This window comes from Eubalaena glacialis, chromosome 8, assembly GCF_028564815.1.
Source record: "Eubalaena glacialis isolate mEubGla1 chromosome 8, mEubGla1.1.hap2.+ XY, whole genome shotgun sequence".
Classification (NCBI taxonomy): Eukaryota; Metazoa; Chordata; class Mammalia; order Artiodactyla; family Balaenidae; genus Eubalaena; species Eubalaena glacialis.
This window is the reverse complement of record NC_083723.1, coordinates 16,198,312-16,222,115: the sequence shown is the minus strand read 5'-3', so window position 1 is coordinate 16,222,115 and position 23,804 is coordinate 16,198,312. Positions and strand designations below refer to the sequence as shown.

At 42.7% G+C, this 23,804-nt stretch overlaps 1 protein-coding gene across 1 annotated transcript in view; it reads right to left on the bottom strand.

Annotated features, from left to right (window-relative positions):
- The window catches only part of LAMB4 (laminin subunit beta 4), a 110,164-nt gene that overhangs the window by 53,418 nt on the left and 32,942 nt on the right, over positions 1–23,804 (bottom strand). The window contains 8 exon segments of the mRNA XM_061197589.1: positions 2,434–2,557; positions 3,348–3,457; positions 6,553–6,579; positions 6,581–6,748; positions 17,991–18,141; positions 19,408–19,485; positions 21,857–21,921; positions 21,923–21,969. Coding sequence (XP_061053572.1) covers positions 2,434–2,557; positions 3,348–3,457; positions 6,553–6,579; positions 6,581–6,748; positions 17,991–18,141; positions 19,408–19,485; positions 21,857–21,921; positions 21,923–21,969 — 770 coding nt within the window.

Here is a 23,804-nt window from a genome sequence, read left to right as displayed (position 1 = left end):
TTGATAATTGATCAAATGGGCATATTTTAAGTTCATTTCAAATTATTCATTTATATTCTGCATCTATCAAACATCATTGCAATGATTTTGTTTACATGCCTGTCTTCTGTGTCAGGCTGAGGACGCTTTGAGGGCAAGAACCAGATTTTACCCCCAGCCCCCAGGAAGCAGCACAGTGCCTGGCCCACATACCCTCAGAGAAGGGGTGATGAAAGGACAATTTGGATGGATGCATTTAACACAGCATCCAGTGATTATCTTTGGAATTTACAAAGTTTAGAAATATTTAGGACATGAATTTAAAAAGAGGAGTACTTGGCTCTCATAAATTTGAGTTTCGTGACTGTTATGATTACAATAATAACATCCCTTGGTGATTAGGAATCCTTATTTTCTTCCTTTCCCTTTCTTTACTCTGCCTGGGTTTAGCTTTTTTTCCTGAATTAATCCTGTTGGATTTGAGTCTCTTTCTTTGTAACTCACACGTTGGTCATGAGCACAGTTCTATTTAAAGCTCCTCGGTAGAGAATATGAATTATATGGATAGGGAAATCATGATAGTTTACATTTCCCATTCAAGAGTTGGTTTCTACTTTCCACTTCAATTCTACTGAATTTCAGAGAAACAATGAATAATTTTTTAGTATGTATCATGTAATATTTGAGGGCAATATTTGGGACATATTTATATGATATTCAAATTTAACTGGGTACCCTGTATCTTTCTTTCCTCCCTCCCTCTCTTTCCTTCCTTCCTTTCCTATATCTTGCAGCCTCACCTTTGGTAAAATAATCTTAAAACAATGGCTTTTTTTCATATTATAAAAGCTGAACTTATTGAATAAAATCTAAGATATACCTGCCTCATACTAAATTCTATAGTAGATGATGAAATTTAAAAGTTCTAGGGTATAAATTAAAAATGTTCAATAGTTTAAAATTGAACTTTAAAGACACAATACACAAAATGTGGATATAGTTAATTAAATCAGGGGTTGACAAACTTCCTATAAAAGGCCAGAGAATAAATATTTTGGGCTTTGCGGTCATAAGGTCTCTTGCAAATATTCAACGGTGTCTTTGTACCTTGAAAGCAGTATAGATAACATGTAAATGAATGGGCATGGCTGTGTTCCAATAAAATTTCATAGGGCCATAATTTGCTAATTAAATCACAATATTAGAAGATAGTTACAAATGTTTAAAAATGCAATTTTAACAAAGCAATTCCATTTTATCCACAAAAGTACTTTAAAAAAGCCCCGCACAATTCTCTACAATTCTGCTAAAGGTGGAATGAAACTGGCACTTTCATGCATTATTGATGAGCCTGAAAATTAATTGACGTATAAATTAATTAATACCTTCTAGAAATTAATATGACACATTATTTCAAGAACCATAAAACCGTGGCTAAAGTAGGACTGTATTTTCAAATGTTTAAAAAATATACCAACTATGCAGAGTAGAAAAAATAGAAGCAACCTAAATGACCACAAGTAGGGGAATAGATAAGTAAATTAAGTAAATTTATTCAATGTCCAAACTCTGCCCAGGGACAGGCCTGGGCCTGAAGTTGTGCACAGAGTGAGAGTTTGGAAGGAATGTCTGTGGCCCAAATTTGTGAGCCACAACTACTGAGCCTGCGTGCCACAACTACTGAAGCCCACGTGCCTAGAGCCTGTGCTCTGCAACAAGAGAAGCCACCACAATGAGAAGCCCACGCACCAAAACAAAGAGTAGCCCCCGCTCGCCGCAACTAGAGAAAGCCCGCGCACAGCAAGAAAGACCCAACACAGCCAAAAATAAATAAATAATTTAAAAAAAAGAAGCCACTTAAGGAAATACTATGCATGCTTCCTAAGAATGGTAAGATTACATAAGCATAATAAGAAAACGCTTATGATATAATAGGAAGTGAAAAATATCCATGTACAATCTTGTCTAAACACTCTGATTACAATGATATGAAAGCATAATATGCAAAAAATGGGAACTTGTAAGCTGATAATAATTAATGATTGGTGGAATTTCTCCCCAGACTTTCTGCAGTGCCAATACACAGCAGTGGCTCCAGGCAGGGATGCGTGAATCAGGCCTTCTGGCTCTGATTTCTCACTCCTCATTCACTAGCTTTGTGACTCTGTGCCTCAGTTCTGTCGTCCGTAAAATGGGAATAATTATAGTACTTCCCCATAGAGTAGTTGTGAAGTCTAACTAACAGAATATGGAAAACACTTCAAACCGTGGCTGGCACACACTATTCTGGATGGTTTGCCATTGTTATTAGATGACCTTTATAAAGAGTAAGTGATTTTTATAATGAAACAAATACTTCTCTATTTCTCATGAAACACTTCAAAGTACAAGCCTACTTTTAGAATTAGAATGGAGCTCATTTCAGAAGGAAGCATCCCCAAGGGTCTGTTATACTTACAGAATCAATTCAATGTGTGAATGAGCCTGGAATCCTCCTTCCAAAGGTTGGGAAAAATAGAAATCTATGGAATATTGTATATCTGGTTCTAAACAGATGGGTGTGGGAAGCAGCACGATTCTGTATTAAGAGAAATAAAGCAAAAATTCAGTGGCAAAAGTACAGTTATGTAAGCTAAGCGGCCATCGTATGCGGTGTGTTTCACGTGTGCCGTGAAGTGGGTGCCACTGTGGGTTGGAGACCGGGTTGAGGTCCAGACCAGCTCAGGTGTGTTGGGTGGACAGTCAGTTCACACTCAGATTCTCTGTGGCTCTTCTGTAGGATTGTGCCAAACAGCAAAGCTTTGGAAACTGGCCGTGGTTTGTCATGACTGCTCTGGGAAAAGGATGGAGCAAAGGTCCTTCATCCCATCTATCAGGCTAATATCAACAGGGTTTCTGCTTTATTCAGCCACAAATCTCCAATGCAAAATTAGTGGCCTCAAAACTAGACTCTCAGCTGTTGAGATAACTCAAGCTGAATATTGTCCTCCTATTCTTGTAGCATTTCATTTTCTCACATCTCCAGGCATCTGGGGAATGGGAAACAAACATTCAAGATCTAGGGTCAGGATATCTGGGCTGGAGCCCTGGTTCTTCTACACATTAGCTGTAAGACTCGGAGTCATCAGAGTGTTCTCGTTCTCAATTTCCTCCTCATCTGATGAAGACAAAACCTACCTCCTTCAGTTGTTAGGAAGATTCAACGTGGTATTAATGTAAAGCACAGTGTAGCACATAGTAAACACTTAATAAACATTATGTCTCCTTTGATACATCTCTACTCTCACTTAGTTCCTGGATACAAATTCCTGATAGATGAACAACATTCTAAGAAACGTTCAACGTTTGAGGACAGGCCCCCCACATACCTGGAAGCTGCTGGTAAAGGCTGAGGCTTTGGCTGTGGGGTCTCGCATGCACAGTGCTTGCTCCCTCCGGCCAGGTTAACCGCCGTCTGGACAGTCCAGTCATCTGCAGACTAGACAGGCATCACATAAGAGCACGTCCCTGCGAGGATGCATGCACCAACGTATTCCTAATGGATAGTGCGTGGGATAAATTTGCAACCCACGGCCCGCTCAGAAAACAGAATTTTGGAGTTGAGAGAAAGGGTTCACTCTCAGGCTCAAGTCGCTGGTGTTTGAATTGTGATCCAGGTAGAAAGAATATTGTTTCTGGCCATAGCTATAATTCCTGGGTCTAGAAAAACACTGGCACTCCTGACAGGTCTAATCTTTAACCTCTGTCTCCCAAAGAGTCGATTAAATCATCATGTTCCTGACTTCCTAACACCATACACAAAAATAAACTCAAAATGGATTAAAGACCTAAATGTAAGGCTAGACACTATAAAACTCTTAGAGGAAAACATAGGAAAAACACTCTGACATAAATCATAGCAACATCTTTTTGAGCCACCTCCTAGAGTAATGGAAATAAAATAAAAAATGAACAAATGGGACCTAATGAAACTTAAAAGCTTTTGCACAGCAAAGGAAACCATAAACAAGACGAAAAGACAACCCTCAGAATGGGAGAAAATATTTGCAAACGAAGCAACTGACAAAGGATTAATCTCCAAAATATACAAGCAGATCATGTAGCTCCATATCAAAAAAACAAACAACCCAATCCAAAAATGGGCAGAAGACCTAAACAGACATTTCTCCAAAGAAGACATACGGATTGCCAACAAACACATGAAAAGCTGCTCAACATCACTAATCATTAGAGAAATGCAAATCAAAACTACAATGAGGTATCACCTCACACCATCAGAATGGTCATCATCAAAAAATCTACAAACAACAAATGCTGGAGAGGGTGTGGAGAAAAGGGAACCCTCCTGCACTGTTGGTGGGAATGTAAATTGATACAGCCACTATGGAGAACGGTATGGAGGTTCCTTTAAAAACTAAAAATAGAACTACCATATGACCCAGCAATCCCACTACTGGGCATATACCCTGAGAAAACCATAATTCAAAAAGAGTCATGTACCACAATGTTCATTGCAGCACTATTTACAATAGCTAGGACACGGAAGCAACCTAAGTGTCCATCGACAGATGAATGGATAAAGAAGATGTGGCACATATATACAATGGAATATTACTCAGCCATAAAAAGGGATGAAATTGAGTTATTTGTAATGAGGTGGATGGACCTAGAGTCTGTCATACAGAGTGAAGTAAATCAGAAAGAGAAAAACAAATACCGTATGCCAACGCACATATATGGAATCTAAAAAAACGGTACTGATGAACCTAGTAGCAGGGCAGGAATAAAGACACAGATGTAGAGAATGGATTTGAGGACACAGTGGGGGAAGGGTAAGCTGGGACGAAGTGAGAGAGTGGCATGGACATATATACACTACCAAATGTAAAATAGATAGCTAGTGGGAAGCAGCCGCATAGCACAGGGAGATCAGCTCGTGCTTTGTGACCACCTAGAGGGGTGGGATAAGGAGGGTGGGGGGGAGGCTCAAGAGGGAGGGGATATGGGGATATATGTATACTTATAGCAGATTCATTTTGTTGTACAACAGAAACTAACACAACATTGTAAAGCAATTATACTCCAATAAAGATATTTTTTAAAAAATCATCATGTTCCTGGATCACAGAACCAAAAAAAAAAATCCTTCACAAAAAGATATATATTTCTTTCATATTAGTGCATATACATTATTATATAAATTTATATTTATTATTAGATCTATTTATACGTATCTGCATAAATACATACATATATATAGAGACATACACACACACACATATAGAAAGAGACAGAGAGAGAGAGAAAGACAGTGCATATGCTAATTAGCTAAACTCTGGAAGCCTTACAATTAGGAAAAGCTTTTTAAAGCTGTCAGAGAGGGCTTCCCTGGTGGCGCAGTGGTTGAGAATCTGCCTGCCAATGCAGGGGACACGGGTTCCAGCCCTGGTCTGGGAAGATCCCACATGCCGCGGAGCAACTGGGCCCGTGAGCCACAATTACTGAGCCTGCGCGTCTGGAGCCTGTGCCCCGCAACAAGAGAGGCCGCGACAGTGAGGGGCCCGCGCACCGCGATGAAGAGTGGCCCCCGCTTGCCGCAGCTAGAGAAAGCCCTCGCACAGAAACGAAGACCCAACACAGCCAAAAAATAAATAAATTAAAAAAATGAATTAAAAAAAAAAGCTGTCAGAGATGTGTTCTCTCTATACAAAAATTAAATATATTTATGTGTATATACACATATGTAAAAAAAAAAGAGTTTCTTGTCATACTCACCAGGTCAAAGTTCCTTGAAGTCCTTTGCCTTTCATGTGTAAGTGAGAAATTGAGAACTATGTCATGTTAAGAGTTTCAAAGCAGATCATCAGCTCTGGTCATACCATAGAAAGTGAGCCCTTCCAGAATGTGGTCCCTAGAGAGACTCCGGTGGCTCTGAGGCCACCCCCAGCCATATAAAATATTTTTCAGGGCAGATGGTCTGTGGGGTTTCAGATCATCAAAGAAAAGGTTATACAAAGAAAAGGTTAGGAACCACTGCTCTAGATCAAATGTTTTTCTAATTTGGTTTCTCTTCCTCTTCGATATTTCTCAAAGGGTGGGGGAAGGCTAGAAAGGGAGCAGGCAAGAGGAACAGGCTGCTTTTAGCTTTTCTCGTTTCCTGGTAAAATCCAAGTGCAAATAAATGCCTCTACTGCATCCCTACGAGTCTGAATCTCTACACAGGTTTATTACATTTTTAGAAAGAAAAAAAAAAGTCCCAGGAGGGCAGGATTTGCGTTGTTTTAGTTATTTATTCTTCTTATACAAACATTCCATCACCACTTCCCTAGAACTAGTATCTTAAATCTATAGCCCCAGCTTTAGCTTCTCTCCACGGAATAAGGCGTGTGTGCATATGGCTGTGTTTCTTTAATATGTTTAGGAAAACCTTTGGTTTATAATGCTCTCCAGATGTTCGACTTTTTGCAAATCCTGTTAAGATGAACGTAGGCAAGATTGGAATGGAAACACTTAGCTCGAGAACGTATTTCAGTCAGCTCGGAACCACCACCGTAGAAGTGGAGTAAAGGATACCTGAGTTTCATAGTGAATGGCAACAGCAATAATCCATGGGAATGGGGATGTTCCCCACAGCAAATCTCAAGCCGGCCCCAGGGAGAACCCTGGCAAATCCAGGTGCCGTCCACGTAACAGGCACCCCAGGAGCTGGCCCTCGGAGAACGACAGAAACAGCAGGCAGCTGGCCAGAGAGGAATAAACACAACTTTGCCTAGAGTGAAGGGCTGGAAGAGTTCAGGGGGAAAAAAAACAAAAACAAAACCCATGGGCTTCTTGATGTGTATGTGATCCATCTGAGTCCCGAATAAGTTATTCCAACCAGGATACAGTCCAGAATACAGCGGAGAAAAATATGCTGAATCTGCAGCTTTGGAACATATGTTACTGTATAGAGTAATCACCTGGAAAGCACTGTCACTAGCCAGTACGTTATGTACTCCACGTGTCATGTACTGAGTGATTCCACATTGGTGACCTTAGCTTTTCTCAGATCTGACTGTGGAGTTCTGGCTAAAATACGGAGGGCAAGAAAATATTCCCATGACTACACTTCATGGATTTTGCCTAATTGTGCATGACAATGATAAAACCCACCCAGATTTTTTTTTTTTTTAGATGTTTCTTCCATGCAAATATGAGAAATGATCTTCTCCCATCTGCTTGGGGGCACATAAGTACAAAACTGCTCACACACTTGATTGATTAGCAGCCCTGCCGGTCTCAATGCTAGATGTCAGCCTGGGGCCATCTGGACCCTATAGATAATACTTCCTTGATGACTTTTGCATCTGCCTCTCGACACTTCCAGCCTCCACCGGAATGCTGCCTCTTGTTACTTTCTGCCTGTATTGCTGCAACAGCCTCTTGGCTGTTCTCTCCGCGATCTCGCTAGTCCAATACATACCGCACACTGCTGCCAACAAGCATTTCAAACGCTTTCTCACTGCCAAGAGCATCATGCCCAAATTACTTAGCCTGGAGTTCAAGTTGCTCTGTGATCTACCACAAACTGCTCTTCATTTGACAAATGTTTATTTAGTAACAATTCAATCCCCTCCTCTGAATCAGGCATGCATATACGAATAGGACAGATTCCCAGCCACAGAGGGGTTTAGAATCTTGCGTGGGAGACAGAAAGGTAAATAAGAAAAGAGATGGAGGTGTATGTAAACTCATCTCTATGCAACGTTTTTCAAACTTTAAAAACAGTACTCTGGAATTTGCAACAGACACTGTAGGTACCCCCCCACCCCGGGATCCCCCTTTACTTGGTTGGTATACCCATCTCCCAGTTGCGTGTGTGCGTGTGTGTGGTTTCCAACAGCTCACAATTGCCCCCCTTCTCCGGAGAACTGCCCTCTCACACCCCACCTGCCCACTCCTACCCCTGGGGTAGCTCACAGCCAAAGACTGCCTGATAGGAGGTTATAAAAGGCTGGCCCTGTCGTCTCAAGGGGCAGGACAAATTTATCTGCAGTTTATGTTTCTGACTTTCTCTGTGGATCAATCCAAGTTTTGTTTTACCTGAGACCACCTCTGACTCTTTCCTCTTCTCTGTCATGTTTCCTTCACTCTCTTAAAGAGTTTTCCTGAAGAACACTGCCTTCATAAATTACATGCGCCTGAATCCGGTCTTAGGCTCTGTTTCTAGGGCCGCTGACCTGAGAGAGTTGGTAGCAGACAGTGTGGACTCTAAGATGCATTCCTGGACGTGGATCATTTACTGTTCAGCTGGCAATGAGGAACCCAGTGGGAAACGTGTTGATGACCCTTGTGTAGCAGCAGAGCCATTGCTAAAATAGTCATCTGTGGCCACCTGGGACAGGATAGAGGGCGAAGGGGAGGCACTGACTTGAGCAAGATTTCTGATACAGGGGAAAGAGTAGTTATAAGGACTGTGGACGTGGGTGGCTATTGTTGGACACCACTGACGCATTTGATGAAAGACGATGGCAGGCTCAGGGCAATCGATCAGCAACTTAGAGTCAAGTGTGAGAATCAGAAGGGCTCCCTGGCAGCATTTAAAGAAACTCATCTCCTTTAGTGAGAGGGCAGGAAGAGCCAAAGACCAGGCACAAGACTTAATTGGAAGAGCTGCGGAACTTCAGGGAAGGCTGAGTTCTCAGCCTGGGTAAGTCACCTATGCCCAAGTCAGGCCCTCCCTTCACAGGGAAGCAGGGGGATCTTGAGGCTTGGGTGACGCACATGAGAATCGTGAACCTTGAGGTTCTCCTGAGCACTCTTGGACTGTAGAAGTAATCCACTCACACTTATTCGAAAATAGAGGCCCCCCCATCCTCGCCCACCTCCATCCCTGCCACACTTGAAGACGAGGCAGAAATCTCAAATGATGCAGGTACCTTAAAAGAAAACGTCTGCATTCCTGAGGATCTGCCCCTCCTGACCACTTGCCTGATAATTAGGGTCAAGTTGCAGCATGGTCTGATGGGAAAGGGCTGGATCTCCGAGAGGGACCTGGTTAACACGAACAAGTAGCAACTGGGAGAGGATGGCTGGGCATGGATCGTGACGGGTGCCAGATCAAGGGGACAGAATAGGAAATCAGGTAAGGAGAGTTTGTTGGTTTGGGGTCACCGGTGACAAAGGATTTAGCAGCCTAGCAAAGGCCCCGGAGCCCTGTGAGATGCTTGGCGAAAGCTGTGGTCCAGAGTAATGAAGCAGAGCTGCCAGAACTGCTGTAGCAGGCTGGGGAGGATGGGTTACAAGGCTCAAAGAACTAGGCATGCTTGAATGGATGTAAGCCACAAGGCTGGAAAACCCATCAGCTGACTATGCTCCGTGTCCATTTTTCAAGACAGTGAGGAATGAACTGGTGAGGGGGCCACCAGCATCACTGAGAAGCAGAGGATGGGGTACCCTCTGTAGGCTGGTAGGCTAAACCATTACAAAATTGAGCTCCTTAGTATCAGTGTGGTGGACAGGATCGCAGACTATCAAGGGCTGTGGAGCATTTAACTCTCAAAAGCAAGATGGGTATAATTATAATGGTCAGCAAGGTTGGAATAGGAGACAAGGGGGCCTGACCTACAGGAATCTTCTGTGGAGACGACTAATAGAACATGATGTTCCTAGGAGCAAGACAGATGAGCAGTCGACAAAATATTGCTTAATATGTGGAATCCAAAGTGATCAAGTATGAACTGGCAGAAGGCTGAGTTCAGCCACATCAACAGAAAGACATGATCCTTCCCCAAATTTATAGAGCTGAGCACATTCTCAGACCCAGACCCCAGTGACTGAATGAGAGGCCGGGTCCCGATGAGGAAAGACTCTTCACCACCACAGCAAGTGTTAATTCTCTCACTTATCTCCCAAAGAGATCTATGTTTATTTACGAGTCTATTGGGGAAGCAGAAATGCCTAGATCTTTCGAGGGCTAATGGATACAGGATCTGAGTTGATACTGATAACCATGTACCCAAAGTGCCATCATGGTCCCCCTGTTAGAACAGGGCATATGGGGGTCAGGTAGTAAATGGAGATCTGACTTAGGTTCTTTTCACAGTCAGTTCACTGTGTTTACTGAACCATTGATTGTTTCCTCCAATTCTTGTATATGTATTGGAATGGACCTGCTTAGCAGTTGGCATTGATATTAGCGCTCCTATAGTAGGAAAGGCCGAGTAAAACCTTGTGAAATGCCCACCCTCCATTGCCCTCCCCACCACCACCAAGCCAAGATAGTAAATAAAAAGCAATATTGCAAATCAGAGGCATTCTCAAAGTGCCACTCTCAAGACTTGGTGGTGGGTCTCATATCATATCCCCATTACAAATTTTATACTAATATAACTAAGTTGTAGCCCCACTTGGCAGCTGTCCTGATGGAAAGAGTATCATGACCAGAGCTGGTTACCACCACCCTGGTGCATGATATGCAGCTATTGAAATGCAAAATGTGTTTTCTTCCATCTCCATGAGGAAGAAGAAACAGAAGCAATTTGTATTCGCTTGGGATGGGCGGTCGTGTATATTTAGTCTTGCCCCAAGGCTATTAATTCTCCTGCTCTCTGTAACAGTACAGCCCAAAAGAATCTGGACCATCCAGATGTTCTACAAAATATGACATTGACTCCCTATATTGAAGGATAGTGAATTGGATCCCTTGGTCTAAGGCGATGTCATGTGGTGTCCCACAGTGAGAATCGGACACTCTATGGCCTTGGTCAGCACCACTCTCTGACAGCTCACAGAGTGTCTAATTCACCAATGTGGGAAAACACAACTTCCTCAGCCCAAGGGATCCACTTTACAGTAAAAGAAGTGTATCAGTGGTCACGTGACTTTGGGATCCACTGTTCCTACACAAACCATGGCATCCAGAAGATGCTGACCTGAGATGGCAGTGGGATGGGGCCCCTAAAAGATGCATTAGCTTCACTAGCTTGGAAATGACACCCTGTGAGATGGGGCAGTTTTCTTCTAGATGTTATTTACTCCTTAAACCAATGGTCTTTATGTGATGCTGTGTCCCCAGCAGGGAAAAAGTATGGGTTTGGGAACCAAGTAGGAGTAGCCAAGCTCATTGTCACTCCCAGTGACCATGAATTTCTTATGTTTGCAGTTAAAATTGGCACTGCATGTTATAGAGATGAATAGTATAATTCAGGTTAATAATTTAAATTTTTAATATTTCTTTACTTAGAATGACATTAAATAGCACGTAAAAATATTTTGACAAGTTGAGAGAGACTATGGAAGAAAGTAAAAAGCTTTATACTTTACTATCTTCAAGGGCCCTTTCCCAAATTTCTGAATAAGGGGCCCTGCATTTTAATTTTTATTTTGCCCTGGCCCTGCACATGGGTCTGAGCATGCCAGGAGTGAACTTGAGTCTATGCTGTTAGCGTACTGCCTGGTCCCCTTTACTGGGCCACTCTATCTCGCCACCAGCTCCTGGGATTGTTGGTTGCTATGTCTCACCACTGCTCCCTTCTCTTGAGAATTGCCCTTGGCTGATGGGAGCCACCTCACCTGGGAGGCAATCTGCATCTGCCCTGGCAGCCTACAGCCATGTCTGCCTGACGTGAGAAGACAGCCCTGGGGCCTCAATGGGGGACAACTCTGTGGTGCAATTTCTGCTTCACAGCTTCCCCAGGGGATCAGGCAAGGCTAGACTCAGGCAAGGCCTAGACGCCATCCTTGCCTCACTTTCCCCACTCCCCAGCCTACTGCCCTCCACCCTGACAGGTTTCTCCTGATGAGTGCTTCCTTAGTAAAACACATGCACCCAGATCTCTGTTGTAATCTCTGATTGTAGGGAATCCAACCTAAGACAGTGACTCAGTGCACACGCACACGCACACACGCGCACACACACACACACACACACATTTATATAAAACTGAAATAAAAGTTTCACAAAAAAATGCTCTTGTTTTATATTCTTCTGTTGTACTAAACTGATCCAGTCAATTGATTTCATGACCTACTTACTAATAGGCATGACCTGCAGTTTTAAAATTACTGACCTATGGGACTCCAGAGATAGAAACAATTAATTATGTCCAGATGTCAGGGTAGGGAATGTCAGAGAAAGATAAATCTGAATTGGGTCTTAAGGGATGACTAGAAGTTTTGCAAGTCAGTAATACAAGGGTGGTCATTTCAGGCAAGAGTCAGGAGAGGAGGCTGTGGATGCTTTGAGCAGTGTTTCTCAAAGTGCTGCCAGGGACCACTCGTATCACTTGGGGTGCTCAGCAAACATACAGATTTCTTTTCTCCCCCCAAATGATCCAAAATGTGTGGGTTTTTTTTTTTAAATCATTGTGCCAAACACCTCAAATATTTAAATCCAAATGAAGATCACAAAATGTACCCATGTTTTCCTAAGTCTTTGATGGTTCCAATTTGAACCTCATTGCTCTAGAGCAACACTGCCTAATTGAACTTTCTACAATAATGAAAAATGTTCTATATTTGCACTATCCAATACAATAGTCGCATGTATAGAGTTACCTGAAAAAACTTGACTAGTCTCACATTCCCTGATTCAGCATCTCAAGTGGAAGGCCCTAGCATCTGCATTCTAAACAATCTCCCTGGGCAATACTTATGCACAGTAAAATTTAGAGGTTCACTGATCTTTGCCACAGGGAGCAAGGGCACTCCCTACTTTTCTCTTTCAGGTGGACTTCAGATTGAGATGCCTAGAGTCAGAGAAAGCTTCATGGGCATGTGGCATGGGAACAGAAACAAGTAGAATAAAGAGCAAAGCCTCTGTGACTTGGTGTACATGGGCCTGGAAGGAGGAACACCATCTATGAAGCCTTCTCTTATCCTCTCAGTTGGAGGTGGTTCTCCTTAAGTGGAATCCGTATCACATTATGTACACCTCTTTATGATACTTACCCCACCCTGCCATGCATTCATTGTTTGTATACGTGGCTCATTTCCCCCACCACAATCTTAAGGGCAGGCTCTATGTCTAGGTATTTCCATTTTCATTCAACCAATCATTTCATCCACTCGAGAAAGTCTCTTATGAATAAGGAACTGTTTTAGCTGCTGGGTTTATGAACAAGACAGCTAACACCTGCTTTCCTTTGCTTTTCCAACATGCCCCTTAATGCATATGCACACAGGAATGCTCAGTAAAGACCCCGGCATAACAAATGAACAAACAAACAAACAGGCCTAAAGTGGCCCTGACTTCGAGTGAATACTAGTTGGCTAGCTACAAGGTCTTCAGGTCTCCTCTGGCCTTCTGAAGCCATCGGAGGCAGGGCCCTGTGGAGGCGGCATCACTCTGGCACTCACACCAGCAATGACCAACTACATCCATCTCAGATTCAAGGGCATAGTCACACACCATCCCCAGGGACATTAGCATGTCCTTTCTTCTCCAGCTGGGAAGACAGCCATTCCTCAATACTGTATCTCTCCTTTCTAACATGATAAGAAATTGTGAATTCAGAGTCTGACTCTTCAACTCTCCAAAATCTTATTTTCCAGAAATTTTCATTTTGTAGAGAAATAAAGCGATTGAAGTTTTCCCCAGAGGCTCGAATTACTTTGAGCTGGCTTCTACCTTTCCTTCATTCTATTCTTCAGGATAATAGGGCTTGCGCTGGCTGATCACTTACACGGGCCACGCATGGTTCTAAGTGCATTACCCGGGTTATTTGCTTATAGCACAACAGACAACGACCCTGAAGAAATGGTTTACCTCTCTCTGCTCATCTGCTCGAATGCTTTGCTTCTGATTTCTCTTCAGTATTATGCTTCCTTTGTCAGTTACGAAATCATCTCCTTGTTGCTGGAAATACACATCACATGTAGGCAGAGCTGTTGCTAATATCTTAAAAAGAAAGGACAGTGTAAGTAACCAACAAAAGTTCCAATTTTACCAGAGTTCAAGAGTTTCAGATTATACCATACTTTAAAAGGTAATCATGATTCTCACTTAATAGCTTCAGAAAGAACACATAGAGGCAGCTTATAATTTTTTGTTTCTCTATGAAAAGGGGAAATTTTTAGTGGTCCTAAGACTATGTGTTGGGTTTTCTTTTTAAGGGCTGCTCAACTAGTGCAATTCTAAACTTCGAAAGCATTTCTTCTTTTCTATTGGTTTTGTGGCATTTCGAAAATTAACCATATGCATGATATACAGATTCAAAGATTATTAGATGTTGTAATTTTAACACTCTCCAGACCAATTTCTCTTAGTTCTCATGGTTTGCAGAATCTGGTCTTAAACGTTCCCATGAGAGATTATACCGGGATAGCAAGATTCCACCAACCAAACTATTAAAACAGCAGAGTAGCATTCATGCAACTCCAGTTTCCTTAAAATCCTGGGTTTTATGGGACTCTGTTTTATATCATCTCCTTAGTCATTCAGCTGCCGACCCAGTTAGAATCTCCAATTGCTCGTTTCCAAATTCTCACTGTACTCTAGACATCGGTGTTTGCTTGATGTTTCATTGTTGGTTTTACAGTCAAGGTTTTTAATTTCACAGGTGCCCTGCTTGTTCACCGAGAGCAGGCAGCCTTGAGGTCAGCTGTAGTCAACTTCAGGAACCCTCATACTCTGTGGTCACTATTCAGACTCTCAGCCGTGCTCTCCGACCAGCTCCTCAACCTCTGTGATGAGGACCCTTTGGACAGGCCACACTGGATTACGTTTATTTGTCCTCTTCATTTTTTTCCCTCTCACCCATTGTGTTCATCTTGTAACACAAAATTATGAGCTACTTTACCACTTTTATACAGAAAACATATTATGGAATTAACTTTATATTATACTATATTAAATGCCATACCATGTTAAATTCAATCAATATTAACTTTTGTGACCACAGTTAGTTTCTATAAGAAAACAAGCCAGTGTTTCCCAAACAGTGTACAAATCACCCGGGGATCTTGCTAACATGTAGATTGGATTCAATAGGTCTGGGTGGGGCCTGAGAGTCTCCAAGTCTAATGAATCCACAAGTGATGGCACTATTGTTGGTCTACACACCACATTTTGAGTAGCAAGGATATCGCCATAGACTGAAGGTTTGTATCCCACTCCCCCTCTCCCAAATTCATATGTTGAAATCGAATCCCCAGATGATGGTATTAGGAAGTGGGGTTTGGGGCAGGTGATTAGGATTAGTGCCCTTATAAAAGAGGCCCCAGAGAGCTCCCTTGTCATGTGAGGACTCAGCCATCTAAGAACCTGGAAGTGGGTCTCAGACATTGAATCTGCAGGCACCTTGACCTTAGACTTCTCAGCCTGCAGGACTGTGAGAAATAAGTTTATGTTGTTTATAAGCTACCCAGTCTATGGTATTTTTAGCAGCCCAGACAGACTAAGAAAGATTAGATAGATAGATGATAGATAATAGGTAAACATGTGATTGAGAGATGATAGACAGATAGATAGGTAGATGTAGATACAAATATAGATATCTTTCTGAAGACCCACCAAGAAAGTTGTCATTCTTCTTAGCTCTTCAATTTGAGTATTAAAACAATTATTCGAAAGCTGGGGTCTTGGATTCATGTCCTTCCATGTCTCCATCCCCATCCTCTCTCTTCTCCCTGAACCTTGCCCCTTCTCCATCCCTGTCTGGACTACTGCCCCCTGAGGCCCTCCACCCCAGGCTCCACTTCTGCTGGATGGTGTCCGTAAGGGCACAGAGGACAATCTTCATCACGTCATGCCTTTGCTCAGAAGGTTTCAACGAGTTCTCATTGCCCCAAGAAGAAAGGTTAGCCTCTTTAATAGGAGAATCTAATTTTCTCTTCCGGTACTTCTTTCCTATATAAACTTTCTGTTCTACCTGCAAATACACCTGCGTTGTTTCTCCTCTGAGCTGTTACTTAGAACTTTTCTGGTTGGACTGTCTTCTCCCCTCATCCACCAACGGAAATGCTCATGGATTTCTAGTCTCAGGCCAAATGATTCTACCCGTGTGTTAAGCCCATTCGTAAAGGATCAGTCGTGGCTCCAAAATCCTAATGCACTTATGGACTCTCCTTGTTGTATGGCACTGCTCCCATCCTGAGCCATCTATGAAAAATATCAGCTATGGTTAAAAACTCCTAGAGGGCAGAGATGCTAACTAATCCCTTTCTACGCCAATCTTAGCCTGGAGCTCAGCATTATGCACCTGGCTATAAACTGGGGTTCCTGTGACCACCCGCTCCTTGAGTTCGATCATTTGCTAGAATGGCTCACAGAACTCAGGGAAGCACTTATTTATATTTCCTGGTTTGTTATATAATAAAGGATATGATGAAGGATACAGATTAACACTCAGATGAAGACGTACATAGGGTGAGGACCGGAAGGATCCCAGACACAGGAGCTTCTGTCCCTTTGTGGCTGGGATGCACCACCCTCCCAGCACACAGGTATGGTCACCAACCTCGAAACTCTCTGAACCCAGTACTTTTGGGAATTGTATGGAGTCTTCACCCCACACGCATGATGGATCATTACCTCAGTCTCCCTCACCTCTCCCCTTCCTGGAGGCTGGTGGGTGGAGCCAAAAGTTTCAAGCTTCTAATCATGACTTGGTCTTTCTGGTGACTAGCCACCAACCTGAAGCCATCCAGGAGCCCACCCAGAGTCACCTCATCAGAACAAATGACACTCCTATCATCCGGGAAAGTCCAAAGGATTTGGGAGCTCTGTGTCAGGAACCAGGGTCAAAGGCCAAATTAGAACAAAAGATGCTCCTAGTGAGCATATCCCTTAGAAGATTACAAAGGTTTTGGGAGCTCTGTGCCAGGGACCAGGGGCCAAGATCACTATGTATATACATATATATTTTTTTCCTATTATTTCATGATAGTTTTAGCCTAAATATAAATATCAATATTCTTTTCCCAAAGCTTTTTTTTTTTTTCCAGTTACCATCATAAACCTGCAATACTAAAAGCAATGAAGAAGCATCTAGACAAAGGATTGCTTTATCTTGACTCCACCCACCGCAGTTGTGAGTCTAGGTCGGGACAGTGCAAGCCTCCTTTTCTTGCCCTAATCTCAGTCAGTAAAAGAGCAAATTCCAAGCCTCTTAAGGGGTATTTTCATCCCTCCCACCAGTCGTGTCCAGATAAGGAAGAGACCTCAGGAAAAGACTTATTCACTGGAACCTGGAATGAGTTCCCAATTTTCTATCCAAATCCTGTCTCCAGAACCAACTTTCACATGCCTTCTCCCCTTGAAGTCGTTCGCCTCACATTGCCTTTTCCTTTGTCAGATTCCTGCTTGTGGCTGGAGTCAAAAGCATAAGAGTGTTATGGGAGGCTAACCTGTATTTTCTCTGATGGGTTCAGATGCCTGCGTTTGCCCCCCTCATAACACTTTGAGATAAATATTTTTAGGGAGCATCTCCCACAGGACTTCTGACTTGTAGGGAATGAAGCAGACCAAGCAACATTTCCAATCACACACTCCTATGAACAGCACTGAGGACTGCTAATCCGAGATCAGCTTCAGGAGGCCAGCGAGCACATCTTACGCTTGGTTCAGTACCGTATTCATTCATTCATTAGCAGAGATCCCTGGCTTCCTACTATGCACCAATCAGAGTGCTCGTCACTAGAGCAACAGTGGCGACGGGGTACACATCCTCCCTTCCCTCTCACGGTTTATAGTGTTGTCAGGGAGACAGACCAGGAAATGCTCAATAAACACACTCTATCTGATCGGTACCTTGAAAGAGCAAAACTCAAGTCCATTTCATCACAACTTAATGCAATTCACACTTCTGTGCCAGGCTCTGTGCCAGAACAGGGATACAAAGATGAACAAAATGCAGACTCTGCCCTCAAGACTTTATAGAATCTGCAGTTCCGTGATAGAATCCACTCTGCTCTGTGTTTGTGGGCAAAACCATTCTCTTCCGGGTAACTTACCCATGATCTCAAGGGTGTGTGTATTTACCCACACCCCATCAAATGAAGTCTGTAAAGAGAGTCAATGAAATGCGAACCAAAGGAGCCAGTCCCTGGAGTGGCGTGGCTTCCTCTGCCTCGTAGACGTAGAAATTCAAAGGAGCAAAGAAATAGCTGGGCGCTGGCTCAGTGCAGCTGCGACCTGTGACATGCGGACGACAATCACACTGCCCATCCTCGGGTGAGCACCTGAGGGAAAACAAACCCACCTCATAAAAAAAACGTGGAGGAGGGACGAGTGTAAGATAAGGGCCTTGGGGGTGCTGGGCTAAATGCCCCTTGGGTTTGGGCCCATTCTTTGAAACCATCAATCAACCATCCTGGGGAGGATGTGGAGAAACAATGGATCTACAGGTCTGGTATTTTTTTTTTTTTTTAATTAATTAATTAATTTATTTATTTATTTTTGGCCGTGTTGGGTCTTCGTTTCTGTGTGCGAGCTTTCTCCAGTTGCGGCGAGCGGGGGCCACTCTTCATCGCGATGCGCTGGCCTCTCACTGTCGCGGCCTCTCTTGTTGCGGAGCACAGGCTCCAGACGCGCAGGCTCCAGACGCGCAGGCTCAGTAGTTGTGGCTCCCGGGCTTAGTTGCTCCACGGCATGTGGGATCTTCCCAGACCAGGGCTCGAACCCGTGTCCCCTGCATTGGCAGGCAGATTCTTAACCACTGCGCCACCAGGGAAGCCCCAGGTCTGGTATTTTTGTTTGTTTGTTTGTTTTTTAAACTTTTTATTTTATATTGGAGTAGAGTTGATTAACAATGATGTGTTGGTTTCAGGTGTACAGCAAAATGATTCAGTTATACACATACATGTATCTATTCTTTTTCAAATTCTTTTCCGATTTAGGTTGTTACATAATATTGAGTAGAGTTCCCTGTGCTATACAGTAGGTCCTTGCTGGTTATCCATTTTAAATACAGCAGTGTGTCCATGTCAATCCCAAACTCCCTAACTATCCGTCCCCCCGACCGCACCACCACCACCTTCCCCCCCTAGTAACCATAAGTTTGTTCTCTCCATTCTACAGGTCTAGTCTTGACAAGCAAATCCAGATCAGTGAAACCTTGGTTGCCACTTCTCTCCTCAGAGGCTCTCTGATTCTGCTCTAAAAACCGGACAAAGGAGAGTGCAGGACCTCTCTTTACAGGCTGACAAAAAGTTGGAGTTTTAGGCAGGTCAGATCACACATTTGCAGGCATCTTTCACACCACCTCGGGATGCCCAGGCAGTAGAACTGTTATCTCACCCGTGGAAATATCTGAAGTGAAAGAAATCAGTTGGGCTATCGTTAATGTCTCAAGATCGTCGCTTTTCAATGCCCTTTGCTTGTCATGGAATGAACTCCTTCACCTATGACTATGAGCATGTCCAAATGAAATGTGCTTTTATTTATTTGATGGAAATGGGAGTGAGGAATATTGCCACAAAACTTAGTCATTCATTTTACTGACTTACACGTTGGAATAAGCATCTCCAATATCACAGTCACAGGGAGAACATCCATGGAGGTGATTTTCCAGTCCCCAGTCCAACCTACGAAGAGAAAATGCTCAGTTGATTCCAGACTTGAAGACATCTGCTGCTCTGAAGTGTAATATTAAAAGCACTACAGTTCCATCGACGCATAGCAAACAGCCATGCAGCCAGAACAATCACACAGTAGCTTGCTTGCCTACGCACTTGGTAATGATCTTCTAAAAACACACACCTCCCATTTCCAGGACTTGAAATGAAGGGGACAGGGGGTTTGTCTGTGTATTGCTTTGAATGGAAATGCAATGGATAATCAACAAGGACCTACTATATAGCACAGGGAACTCTACTCAGTATTCTGCAATAACCTAAATGGGAAAAGAATCTGAAAAAAGAATAGATATATGTATACGTATAACTGAATCACTTTGCTGTACACCTGAAACTAACACAACATTGTAAATTAACTATACTCCAATAAAAAAAAAAAGAAAGAAATGCAGTGGAAATCTCACAGTTCCTCTGACAGTGTCAATGTTAGCTTCAGGTTGGGTTGTCTAAGGTCAGCCAGGAGAAATTCTTTGACTAGCCTACTTGCAACTGCTTTCAGTCCCTTACCATGAAATCCCTAGGGATTTTTACTTACACATTATGGCAATGTTTGGGGCTAAAAAAAATCATTCAGGCTGATTTTGAGATCTTATACGAATATCACAGTTTAGTAGAATCACTTGCTTATAAATAATTGTTTTGGCTAACAAACTCTCCCTGTGGGAGAGACTCAACTCTATTCAAGACTTTCGTCATCATTGCAACATCTTGATCTTTATTTGATATAAACAGCTGGTGAGATATAAACAACTACTTCTTAAGTCTGACATTTACTGTAAAATACTCAGAACAATCTTCCCCCTCAAATCTCCATTTAACAAACTCAGATAGAATTAAGATCTTAGTAGGCACGGAACTCTCATTTGAAATTGGTTTGTTAAGTATCCGTATTTTTTTGGTTGTTATCTTGGAAAAATTTTATGCCCAGTTTACTCAAAAAGATTTATTTTAAATATCAAAAGTTGACATAATTTGTTACAAAATGCAGCAAAGGGCTTTTGATATTTTTCCCCAAACCAAACTTTAGTTTAGGCAAAAACAATGTGAACTGAGCTGCTTTATCCAGGATGGGGTTGTGAAAACCCCCTCTAGGCAGGGTACGCTGTCATGTTGGCCCCCCAGGGGACCATCCAGGGCACCATTGATAGATGTGCATCTGGGGTACCTAGCAGATGCCTCGGCTCAGCCATTATGGACAAGTTCCGCCATCACTAGCCCCTGCTCAGTTATTTTCCTTTTGCAGACACGATTAAGTACACAGTGGCAGTTCACCAGCCAACGAGAAAAGTCAGCCCGAGTCTAAGGTTTGTCTGGAATGATCTGACTTGGTGTCTCCGTTGATCTGTTCACCAGCTCTGCACTCTTTTTTTGTGCTGTCCACTCACAGTCATGGAGCTCGGCGTGGCACACCTTCCAACGTGAAACTTCTAGATTACTTGTCCTGTTGTACACAGAGTTCCCTCTTCATGTTTACTTCCTTGTTTTCTTTCCCCACCTCTTCTGCCCAATCCCCATGTGTTTTCAGTAAAGCAACTTACAATATTAGCACAAAACTATGTCGGAACAGACATATGTTTCTTATTTATCAGCTACATTTCTTCAGACACATCAAGGTCACTGTTCTTTTATTAGGTTAAATTTTTGTTTTTTCTTTCTAAAATGTCACGGTGGGCTGCCAAGATCAGAGGACAAAGAAAAGAGCTGGGTTTTTAACTCTCTAAATGCGTGACACATTTCTTATGGAGTGAAAAATGCTTTATTTTGCTAATTTGAGACATACATGCTCATGTGGGTAGTGGAGTCTGTGAAAAATCCAAGGGTTTCTTTCCCACAGGAATCTACAATACATTTAAACCTAAGGGTTTTGTTTTTGTTTGTTTGTTTGTTTTTTAATGAGCTCATCCAAAATATTTTTAGGCATGGAGTGGTAAGGGTGGGAAAGAGACTGTGTATAAGAGACAGAAGAAAAGGCCCCATGATCTGGTGGGTTTAACAAGGGGGCCGGATAAATGCTCTTATATTCTACTGCTTGGCACTTCCAAGAGAACAGAGGATAAAACTACTGCTGTCGGTGCCTGGGTTGATTCAGTCCCAACTGGTAAATGTCACGGTGCTGGTAAATGTTTAACAACTAGCTCTCTGCAGAAAGATGGGGGTTGATTTCCAGTGTTTGCTGATTCCTGTAGTGTAAATACTTTTACCACGGGAGTACCGAAATACAACAGGACAAGGAAAGCAATCAACAGGACCAAGTCTCTTCTAGGCAATGCCAGTAGAAGACTGCATCACTCCCTAAAGGCGAAATCAGAGACAAATACACAGAGTGCATTCTTCACAGTGTGGTCCAGTAGCAAGAGACTGACACAAGCATTGGCCTTGAGTGGCCAATGCAGGTCAAGAGTGGCAGACTCCTCAGGGGGTTACAGTCACAGGCTGAAAGCACAGCATATACAATTATTCTCATTCTGATTTCTCCACACTGGTAAATGTCCTTAACAGCTTACACTGAGCAAAACACGTGGCCACGAGAACACAGAGCAGCCTGCCCTGCCAAGTTCATTGTCTGCCTGGCTGCCCCATTACTGGACTGCATTTAACCCCGCACGGGAAATGCAGTGCCAGACACTTTTGCAGCCCTCATGTGGTTCTACTGGATGGCAATTAGGAGGAGACAAGAGGTCATGCATGTTGCGGAGCTGGGCACAGTTGTGAATGATGCTGGCTGGGTCGGGTGACTAGGGGAAGGGTTTCTGAGTGTCACCGTTATTACTGACAGCTCCCTCTCTGGCAGATGCACCTATGATATCCCTTTCTCTCCTCTCTCTTTCTTAGCACCTCGTTACTTTTTTTTTCCATTCCCTCTCTCTTCTTTCTCTTCCACCCGTTGGCATTGCTAGTCCTGCTTATGTTGTAAAGGCTAAGAAATTGTGCAACCAGAGCAAGATGTGTATTTCCCCTGCAGGAAAAGCCAATGTGCATGGAAACAGCCCAAATGTCCGTCAACTGACGAGTAGATTAATTGTGGTATACCCATACGATGGAATATTATTCAGCAATGAAAAGAAATGAAGTACTGATATCTGCTACAACATGGATGAACCTTGAAAACATTATGGTAAGGAAAAGAAGCCAGACACAAAAGACCACAAATTATATGACTCCACTTGTATGAAATGTCCAAGATAGGCAAATCTATAGAAACAGAAAGCTTATTACTGCTTGCCTAGGGCTGGGAGGATAGGGAGGTGGAGGCTAAAGCATATGGGGTTTCCTTTCTTTTCTTTTTTTGGTAAAATATGTATAACATAAAATTTACCATCTTCACCATTTTTAAGTGTACAGGTCAACAATGTTAAGTACACTCACACTGTTGTGCAGTCAATCTCCAGAACTCTTTTCCTCTTGCAAAACTGAAACTCTGTACCCATTAAATACCATCTCTCCCCATTCTTCCTCCCTCCCCCCAGCCCTTGGCCACCACCATTCTACATTCTGTTAATATGGATTTGACTATTCTGGATACTTCATATTAGTGGAATCATACAATATTTTTCCTTTGGGGTCTGGCTTATTTCACTTAGCATAATGTTTTCAAGGTCCATCCATATTATAGGCTGGATCAGGATTTCCTTCCTTTTTTAAGGCTGAATAATATTCCACTGTGTTTACCTACCACATTTTGTTTATCCATTCATTCATTGATGGATACTTGGGTTGCTTCCACCTTTTTACTGTTGTGAATAATGCTTCTTCACATTTCTTTTTGGGGTAATGAAAATATTCTAAAATTGACTGTAGTGATGGTTATACACTCTGAATATACTAAAAATCACTGAACTGTACACTTTAAAAAGTGAACTGTGTGTGAATTATGTGTAACTGAAGCTCTTACAAAAGAAAAAACAAAGCAAAACAAAAAACCAACGTTTGGCCCATTTCTCGGAGGGCATAATGTTAGTGAACCAGGGGAAATGCCTGGAGTACTGAAAGGTATAATAGGAAATTATATAATTCATTATGCTGAAATTTAATTTTGCATCAAGTCCAAAAAGAAGAGCTTTTTTTTTTTTTTTTTTTTAAACAGAATGATTCATCTTGCTGCTTTCTAAACATGCAAATAATCCATTTCCCTATATGGGCAAAACCATAGAGCATGACACTATGACCAAAGGGAAATAATTAACCCAGATTCTCTGTGGAATCAGCAGCTCTGTGACAGCCGAGGCAGCCCTGAGTTTCTGTGATCCTAGAGCCAATGGCCTCCCCAT